The 10,094-nt window shown below is 47.2% G+C and overlaps 1 protein-coding gene across 2 annotated transcripts in view; it reads right to left on the minus strand.

The window, feature by feature from the left end:
- Positions 1–10,029, minus strand: part of LOC310688877 (maestro heat-like repeat family member 5) — a gene marked incomplete at its 3' end in the record, with an annotated part of 28,837 nt that extends 18,808 nt beyond the window's left edge. The window contains exons 1-8 of one of the 2 annotated variants that reach the window (XM_083465792.1): positions 9,725–10,029; positions 8,622–8,992; positions 7,276–7,415; positions 6,467–6,577; positions 4,276–4,392; positions 3,271–3,381; positions 918–1,058; positions 279–398 (exon numbers count right to left, since the gene is read on the minus strand). In XM_083465792.1, coding sequence (XP_083321918.1) covers positions 279–398; positions 918–1,058; positions 3,271–3,381; positions 4,276–4,392; positions 6,467–6,577; positions 7,276–7,415; positions 8,622–8,991 — 1,110 coding nt within the window. In that variant the 5' untranslated portion in view covers position 8,992; positions 9,725–10,029. Of the gene's footprint in view, positions 1–278; positions 399–917; positions 1,059–3,270; positions 3,382–4,275; positions 4,393–6,466; positions 6,581–7,275; positions 7,416–8,621; positions 8,993–9,724 lie in introns of both variants that reach the window. The other variant, XM_083465791.1, reaches the window with a different exon arrangement.
- Between the last annotated feature and the right edge of the window lie 65 nt (positions 10,030–10,094).

A 10,094-nucleotide genomic window follows, 5' to 3' on the forward strand; every position in this document is an offset into this window, starting at 1 on the left:
AGGAGCCATGGACAGCCCTCTCCTCCTGGGACAACCCAGCCTCTTTTCCTTAAGCGCTGGTGAGATCCTGCTGAGGTTGCCACAATGTAGGGCTGCCTTGCAAGAGGGTTTGGAAACTTGAGTTGGAGCAGAACGTGACCACCCAGAAATTGTTTGGGGCCAGATGCTCAGAACCTGCAACACCGACATTTTACCAGAGCTAGACCTACACAGCTATATAAAAAATACGCTCTGGAAAAAACCCCCAGGAGATTTCTTTTTCTTTTTTCTTTACTCACAATGATGCAGATGGTGAGCTCCGCTTTGTGTGGGAAGACGACATGTCCCACATTCGTTTGCACAAGCGCCTTGGTTGTTAAAATGGCTGCCTTCATAAGGCCCTTTTTCAGAGCTTCGTCCTAAAAGGAGAAGGGATTTTATGAAATTGAGATTGAATCAAAATCACAAGGCAACATAAAGCCACACTGACCCTAACCCTAATTCTAATCCTTACCCTAACACGAACCCAATCCTAAAATAAACCCTAAGCCTAACCCAGAAATGGTCTTGTTAGAGAGTAAAATTCATGTTAAATTGCTGTTTTAGGGGTTGTTTTTAAAAGTCTGGAGCGGATTAATCCATTTTGCATTACTTTCTATGGGAAAACGCTCCTTGGTTTTGGAACGCTTTGGTTTTAGAACGGACTTCCATAATGGATTAAGTTTGAGAACCAAGGTACCACTGTAATACCCCATTTGGTCCTACGTGTGTAGTCAGTCTACACCCCAGTCTACAACCCTTCGGTGGATGAAGCCAGAGACCCTGCCCTAGGGCACAGTCTGAAGGCATGTGGTGCAAGGACCTTGACGGAGTTCAGGATGTCTGCTCAGTGCCGAGAGAACAAACAACAGGAGTACATGGGAAAATGAGAGCCATACCTTCCTGGTGTTCTGGAATTGGAAGAGGAGCTCTGCCACGATGAGCTCGATGAAGCGCAGGAGGTCCTCAGGCCGCGCCCCAAGAGCCATCTGCCCGTAGCAAAGCATGATGGTGATACTGGCATTCCTCTCCCCTGTATTCTGGAGGGAAAGGGTGGGGGAAGTGAGTTTGGGGCAACACACTCCTGGGTTTCATTTTTCTTGGCTCCTTTGAACAAATCACAGTGAATATTATCCATCCTTTGGGGCGTTTGAAGTAACACTTGATGGACGTGAACTGAAAATGGAAGGAAAAGGTTCTGATCTCCTTTCAGCTGGGTTGGAGGAGAAGAGGAGAGTCGGGGGCACACGACCCCAAGGCCCCCTCAGGTTATGGAACTGTTAGATCTGCACGCAGTTACTATGCCTTTGTAACAATTCGCCTCATTTACAAATATATGGAGGTGAACACAGAGAGTGATACTCAACTATGCTTTGCTTCAAGTAGACCAGTTGAAATGAATGGGCCCAACTTAGTCATGTTCATTAAATTCAATGGGTCTACTCTAAAACATAGTGGAATGTGGCCAGCAGGCACTCCCATAAGGCAGATGAACGCTTGCCCGAGACCACCCCATTTTCAAAATCTGATTGCAGCTGAAACCTCTCACCTCTTTCTCTCTGCCTCTCCCAACCTGCCAACTGCCTTCTCTCTTGGCTTTTGCTCCCTCCCCTCAGTTGGAGAAGTGTCCCATCTTCCAAACTCTAAGAGGTTCTCCATTCAAAACTTTCTGACAGCGGAACACTCTCCCTCAGGAGGTTGTGGACTCTCCTTCATCGAAGGCTGGAGGACCATCTGTCAGGGATGCTTGAGCTGAGATCCCTGCATTGCAGGGGGTTGGACTAGATGACCCTTGGGGTCCCTCCCAACTCTACAACTCTGTGATTCTATCTTCTATTGTAACCAGGGGACAACCCCCCTCCCACCAAAATTAGCTTCCACTATTGAAGAAATGCCGGCCAACCGTCCAACAAACAACCTAAAAAATGAGTCAGTGTACTTTTGTATTGCTTGTACTTTGGGGATGACCAATGGTTTCGAACGAATCCGTTTGACTGACTGACTGAGCAAAAGGATCAGATTAGATCTAGGATCTGGAGCCACAGAGACAGGACTGCTGGAGCCCACGTCAGAAGGATGGCTGAGACATACACCCAGAGGAAGTTTCTGGCCTTACATACTAAGAGCATTAGCAGATCTAATTCCTTTATTGGAGTGGTAAGAATCACATCCCTTGAAAAAGAGCATATTTTGAAATGGAGGAGGATGCATTCTCTTCCAACACAGGTCTGTTTTTCTAGATCAGGCATTCCCAAACTAGGCCCTCCAGATGTTTTGGGACTACAACTCCCATCCCTAGCTAACAGGACCAGTGGTCAGGGATGGTGGGAAGTGTAGTCCCAAAACATCTGGAGGGCTGAGTTTGGGGATGCCTGTTCTAGATAATAGGAACCCAGAGGCTGTTTCGTATGCTTTGATGTGGATCTAAATAGCAGCTAAGGACCCAATAAATTGAGAGAAAAAGGGAAAAAAGAATTTTTAAAACAAATAATGGAGAATGAGAAGAGATTGGTTACCAGTCCTGAAGATAAAAAAAACTAAAATGAATATTAAAGCGTTACAAGCACAATTTGCAATGATAATAAACAGAGAAGTAGAATGGAGATAAATAAGAAAGAAAAGAAGTTATTTTTATATGCAGTGACAGCAGCAAGAATACTGATGGCCCAGAAATGGAAACAGGGGGAGCTATCTACGATAGAAGAATGGAGAACTAAAATGATGGACTATGCAGATCTGGATAGAATGACAGGAAGGATCCGGAATCGACGAGACCAAGGATTTAAAGAAGATTGGGAAAAGTTTATCCAATATATGCAAAAACTGAGTGATAATCAAATTACGTTTGTAAGTTTTAAGGAAGCTCTGTGAGGGGAAATGGTTAAAATGGCAGAAATGTGTTAAAAGTAATAAAGGGAAGGAATTGCAGACAAATTGAGGGAAGTCAAAAAGAGAAGTAAGATTTAATTAAGATGTATGGAGTGTATGAATTTGTTTTTTGTATTTGAAAACCAATAAAAATATAATATATATAAAAAAATAGCAGCTAAGGACCCAATCTGCCAGGATCTTCTCAACCTGGTGCCCTTCAGATATTGCTGTGCTACAACTCCCATCGTGTCTAATCATTGGCCATGCTGCCTGGGGCTGATGGGAGTTCCAGTTCAAAACACACAGATGGGGAAGGGGCACCAGGTTGGGGGTGGCTGAGCTACACTCTTGCAATGCTCCTTCCTCATTTGACACCCTTACCTCAGACATCTCAATCTTCCTTGTAATGACTGCATGGCCGAAATCACGCAGCGCCATCAGCATCTGAGATAAATGGCAGTATGAAGCCACACCGACAGCTTCAGAAATTCCCTAGGGAGAATGATGCATGTGTTATAAGGAAAAAACTGCTCCTTTTCCCCTATGGGGTACCCAAGAGCCCATAGAGTCCTTTTGCAGGTTCTCTATCGGTAGGAGAAAATAACAGAGGCCAACCAGAGAATCTTGAGAAGCAAAGCAGCTAGTAAGCCTGATCTTTATGAACTGCTGCAACAGGATGCTCACAACCACACGCAGGAGGCAGGAGGGACCCCATACAATGACACGCAAGACATTTTGAATTTGCCCACCCTGGAGCCCAAGACCTGCCCCCCCCCCGCCCCATATATCATACATACATCAGAGAAGGGGAGATCCACAACAGAATCCTGTCTGACACAAAACCTGTTGGTGGGGTTACCTGGTTGCTAATGGGTTTACCTGGACAGCCTGGCTATTCTTTCGTGATGAAAACTACGGTACTTAATTCCTGAGTCCAGGTCACAGGCTCACCCTATTCATATCTTAAAAGTGCCTTTAAGGCAGGATTTGTGAGCAAAGAGACAATGGGGAGGTTTTTCTCATTTCCTCCCTCCTTGCAGAGAAACATTTGAGGTCAGTATGGGAGAGACAAAATGGTTTCAGGACTTTTCCCTGTACTGTTTCAGGCATGCGGTTTATATGTTTATTTATGTATGTGTTTGCTTGGTACACTTATTTTATATCTTAGACCTTATAATTCTCATAACACACGTCAATCTGCACTTTCAGAAACAATGTTTGAAACAAAATATTGCTATCTTTCAAAATTTGCACAGGTAATTTTGTGATGCAGTCATCCAACCAATGTTTGAATAAATGTGCTGTATTAGTGGGATCTGCTGGCAAAAACGTGTACATTTGTCAAAACCGTGTAGCACTGCCTAGGGAACACAGGAATTCACTCACCTCTCTGACTGTTTCCTCTTCAAGAGGCAACTTTAGAAGTAAGTGCAAGTATTGGTGGACTGTATCTTTGTTCCTGGAATCCCGTAGTTTGAGTCCGTAGTATCTATAGAGGACAGTCTAAGGGGTGGGGAAGGTTTGGGTGAGTCACAGTGAGGAGACACCACCAGTTACATAAACTGCTTTTCGAAAACCAAAGAATTTCAATTTTACCTTCTGAAAATGTCAGGTAATGCTAAATATAATAATAATAATAATAATAATAATAATAATAATAATAATAATAATAGATTGCAAGTACTAGACAATTGTTTTAATGATTTGTATGCAATTTGACACACAGTTTACTTACCACACAAAACTAAATTATATTAATTTAACCACAGTATCTTCTGAAATCCCAAGTCATGCTACAACTCTTTAGTACCCCTCATTTGAGGAATTTGAAAGCTGAAAAGTCCAGCATGTCCTAATTGCTCTGCCTCCACAGCTGGAGGCACGAATGCTTCTGAATACCAGTTGCTGGAAACCACAGGAGGGGGAAGGCCTCTGTGTTCGAATTTTGCTTTCAAATTTCCCATGGGCATCTGGTTGGCCACTGTGAGATAAGGATCCTGGACTGTGCAGGCTGCTGGTCTTACCCAGCAGGCTCCTCTTTCGTTCTTATGACACACTTTTGTCCTAGATAAACTGACCCTAGGTTCTTCCCACTTTTTAAGAAAACTAGTACCTGCACCCGCAGCCTCTTATGGGTCTCCCCACCCACCCTGCATGGCTGAAATTGGGAGAGGGGCTTCTCTTTTCTGGCACCCCACCTATGCCACAGTGGGGCTACCTTTGAAGGTGACCCGGAAACTACAACTAATCCAGAACGCGGCAGCTAGACTGGTGACTGGGAGCGGCCGCAGACACCACATAACACTGGTCTTGAAAGACCTACATTGGCTCCCAGTACGTTTCCGAGCACAATTCAAAGTGTTGGTGCTGACCTTTAAAGCCCTAAACAGCCTTGGTCCAATATATCTGAAGGAGCGTCTCCACCCCCATCGTTCTACCCGGACACTGAGGTCCAGCTCCGAGGGCCTTCTGGCGGTTCCCTCACTGCGAGAAGCCAAGTTACAGGGAACCAGGCAGAGGGCCTTCTCGGTAGTGGCACCCTCCCTGTGGAACGCCCTCCCACCAGATGTCAAAGAGAACAACAACTACCAGGCAGCCCTGTTTAGGGAAGTTTTTACTGTTTAATAGGATATTGTATTTTAGTGTTTTGCTGGAAGCCGCCCAGAGTGGCTGGGGAAGCCCAGCCAGATGGGCGGGGTATAAATAATAAATTATTATTATTATTGTTGTTGTTGTTGTTGTTGTTGTTGTTGTTGGTTGCCAAGACAGAGAGAAAACCTGAGCAGCAGGTTGCGTTCAGACGATCTCCTTGTATTCCCTGCGGGGACAGCCAGAAGAGGCACAGTTGGTCAACTTGCTCAATGAGGGAGACTGCCAAACGCTCTGCCCCCTCTCTTTTCCCAAAGGGGGAAAGGGGGAGCCAACTGCTGTGGACCCCAGAGCTCAGAAGAAACCAGAGTTCTGTCTGCACCAGACATTAGAAGCACCCTCATGCCCCGTGAATGATCTTGCTTCGCCCACAGAACCCTTGTTCAAAGTTCCTTAAAATATTAGCGTTAGATCAGGGTTTCCCCAAACTTGGGTTTCCAGATGTTTTTGGACTACAACGCCCATCACTCCTAGCTAGCAGGACCAGTGGTCAGGGACGGTGGGAATTGTAGTTCAAAAACAGCTGGAGACCAGATTTTTACGGCCCTCTCTAGCTTGTCCCTCAGGGCCTGAGTGTGCTAAGCAGGGGTGGGGGGAAGACCTCCCACGCTCCTTGAAGAAAATGTTTTGCTGGAAGTTCACCCTTCCCACAGGTCATTCCAGGTGAATTGTGTTCATGTTCAAGCCAAATAACCAAAAGAGGGAAAGGTGGAGGTTTTGCTTGCTGACGCTTACTGAGGAAGCCTGCACTCTGATTGGCTTGGTAGTTCTGAGGGAGCTTTGCCTCTGAATGTTTTGTTCAGTGTCTCCCTGCTATGTACAAGGCCTGTGCTAGGAAAGAAAGTAAAACTTCTCTGTTCTTCTTTCCTCAGATTGTATGCTGCCCACCCCACCCCACCCGGTGTCATCTACGATACTCAGAACTTACCTTCTCATGTCCTGACTTAGAGGTCTTCTGCTGGCCAGGGACTGCTGCTCTCAGGTTTGAGGCAGCTGAATCCTGGGACAAGATAGTCGATTTTCTGTGGACACTGGAGGTCTGCTTTTAAAGTCGGAAAGAAAAGGGAATAAAATTAAGAAAAGTGTCGGTTTTTTTGTCTAGAGAACAGTTGCCATTTATTTGCCACTTGTCTTCTCTTTAAAAAATATGCATGCCTAGAAATAGACTAGACTAGAAATATCATAATTATCTGTCTACGCATTTCTAACAGTATAACCAAATCAGTAGTTTTTGATATAACTGCAAAAAACAACTCTGAACATTTATTATTCCCAAAATCTTACTGGCTAGTGATTTGAGTCATGATTTTAAATTGATTTGATTTAAATCAACTCTACCCTGCATCATAAGGGACGTGGGTGGCGCTGTGGGTAAAACCTCAGCACCTAGGACTTGCCGATCGTATGGTCGGCGGTTCGAATCCCCGCGACGGGGTGAGATCCCGTCTTTCGGTCCCAGCTCCTGCCCACCTAGCAGTTCGAAAGCACCCCTAAGTGCAAGTAGATAAATAGGTACCGCTTTACAGCGGGAAGGTAAACGGCGTTTCCGTGTGCTGCGCTGGTGCTGGCTCGCCAGAGCAGCTTCGTCACGCTGGCCATGTGACCCGGAAGTGTCTCCGGACAGCGCTGGCCCCCGGCCTCTTAAGTGAGATGGGCGCACAGCCCTAGAGTCGGACACGACTGGCCCGTACGGGCAGGGGTATCTTTACCTTTACCTTTACCCTGCATCACACACACCTGGAGAGCTGGCTGGAGGTGTTTGAGGATGGTGTCCAAAATTTCTCGCTCATCCATCATCTCCAAAGTTTCTCTGAGCGATTTTCCTCTCAGCAGCTTCTTACCCGCCCACAAGTATCCAAATTTCTCATCTGAGAGTTCTTGAGAAAGAGAAAGAGAAAGAGAGAGGTGAGTAAGTGAGGCAGACAAGAGGAAAGGTCAGTTCTTTGTCAGGGGGCTTCCAGTTGCTCCTTCCAGATGGGATTCAATGGCACGTCGGCAGAGTCAAGTTGCTCGGTTGAAGCGATTTGCACAATGAACCTACTTCCCGCTCCCCAACAGACTCCAAATCGGACATTTTTCGTGGTGGGAAAAGTGGCAGGGAAACTAGAATGGAAAGTGGGAGCTAGCATTTTCTTGATGCGACATTGTCTCATCCCCCTGCGAATGAATTGGGATGAGCGTTCACTCGCTGACCTCATTCAACATCCCCACAAACTTTGGCAAACGGATCCGGACAAAGGTTCAGGAAGCAGGTCGTGGGGAAGGGGCCACAGAACTGCTGTATCAGCTCAGTTCCTCGGACCGGCAATGGCAGCCCCAAAGGGTGGCCGCACCATGTCATCTCTGCACGCTTCAAATGGCACCACCTGGTGTCTATCATACTGGGGTAAACTTTCAGGGGAGGGGTCTTTCTGGGGTGGCTGAGGGTCATTTCCAGCCTTCATCAGGGACCTCCTAATGAAAGAGCTCCCCACGGCTCCTAGTACTACTTTGTCGTTGCTCTTCACTGTAAACTCCTGCATATCCAGAATTACAAGACACTTCCCACATGTGTGTACGTTCTACCCTGGACTTCTGCTAGCACAATTGGGCTTCCCCCACCCTCTCTTCTCCCCATATGCCCCCAAGCACCCCCTAATTGGCTCAGGGGTAGGCAGGCGAACCCCCAGAACAAAACATGCAGGGGGGAAGGAGCGGGTAGGTTGTCCCACCAGGAAAGCAGAAATGTCTGAGCAAATGTGGCAATCTGCTTAGCGCTGTGTTGAATTTGTCCCCTTTCGCCAAACTGGGAAAAATGGTTTCTGGAAAGTGCAGATAGCAGATGCATGCCATAACTGAGAAGGGATCATAGAACTGTAGCGTTTGAAGGGACCTGCGGGGTCACCTAGTCCAACCCCCAGCAATGCAGAACAGAACAGGGGCAGCCACCTGGAAGTCCCTGCTCCACGTTACACGCCTCTTAAAAAGGAGGGGTGGGGTGGGTGGGACTTGCGCCCAGAGGTCAAGGAAACCAAGAGAGACCCCGGCCTCGGATGACGCAGGCCTTGCCAAGGGGAACCCGAAAGGGATCTGGTTCTACTCACCTGGGAACACTGGCCCAGAATCCTCAGGGCTCTTCTTTTTCCCCAGGGACAAGTGCCGCTGCTGCCTGGAGTCCTGTCTGCTGCTGACTGGCTGAACAGTGCTGGTCTGACGCTGGACCAGCTCTGGGAAGACTACCGGAGGGGCCTGAGATTTCCTCCTGGCCTCCGCAGGTGACTGGGAAGGTTTCACCAGCATGGGCAAGAGCTGGGAGGTTCTCTGGCCAGCCGGGTCGTGGGTGGCACTTTGTTGCAGACTAGATGACGGGGCCTCCAGCTTGTCCCGCTGCCCCTGGTTGCTCTCCTGGATGTTTTCATTACTTTCCTGGTCCTTCTTTTTCAGGCCCCGGAGCTTCTTCAGGAAGGAGGTCATCCTGCAAGAGAGGAAATGGCCCCCTGGTTGGTTTGCTCATTGGGAACCCCTTTGGACTCCCCTTCCTTTCACCACTTGAGAGGCAGCAAGCAATCCCTCCCTATTGCTGCACGCCAACCCAATCTCCATGGTGCGAGAGTCCACGGGTTCCAGGCATTCACCCAGGGTTTGTGTTTACTTTTGGGATTGAGGGGTAGCGGAGACGGTGATCTCTTGAGGATCTATGGTTTATTTACACATCTATGCAACCTGAGCCTATGATGGAGGGGTTCACACCATCGACACCCCAAGAGGGTCTTGCGTCTCCCATAGTTGCAGAGTGTCAGGCTGGAGCAGCAAGAAGAAGGTGATTGGGTTGGTGTGCAACAAGGGGTAGGAATTGCTTGCTGCAACTCAAGTGGTGAAAGGAAAGGCACTTTGCATATGTTCAGAGGCCTCCTTGCCTTCATTAGTTCTCCTGTCCTAAGACTGAGATTCTTTAGGGCTGAAAACACGTTCTGGGGCTAAGCGACGGCAACTCCTGGAGCAAATTGAATCCAAACTTTATGGAATCTTACTATCATGATGGGCTGTTATTTGGCCAACCCCACAATTTATTTTACTCTTTTAGGGAATAAAATACACCACCCTTCGTCAAAAAAAGGAAAGTATCCAGGGCAGTTCAATAACAATCTGTCAGAATGAAGGTTAGCAACCAGAGGCAGCCAGTTTGAATGCGCAGGAGTTATTTTACCTGATATTTTCCTTCGCCTCTTTGTGATCTGTAATCTTCAGGGGGCAAAAGGAAATAAAAACTCTCTGATAATGTGGCTCCTCCTCACCAGCGTTGCTAGGGGCCCCCAAGCCCCTGGAGACATGAGGTCACAGCATTATTTATGGCAACATCAGGAGTGCAATGATGTCAGTGGAAAGAAGACCTCTTGCTCACCTGGCCTGGGACAATGGGCCAGGTGTGTGCAGGTGTGGCCTTGCAGTTTCACAGCGGTCCCCCTGGGTTTTGCTGAATCCAAAAGCCATGTGAGATTTTTTGGCCAAGCAGGTCAAGGCAATATCATTATTATATTTATTAAAGTAAAATAAATTCATCAAATTTCTATGAATTC

Source organism: Podarcis liolepis, assembly GCF_965112155.1.
Source record: "Podarcis liolepis genome assembly, chromosome: 11".
NCBI lineage: Eukaryota > Metazoa > Chordata > Lepidosauria > Squamata > Lacertidae > Podarcis > Podarcis liolepis.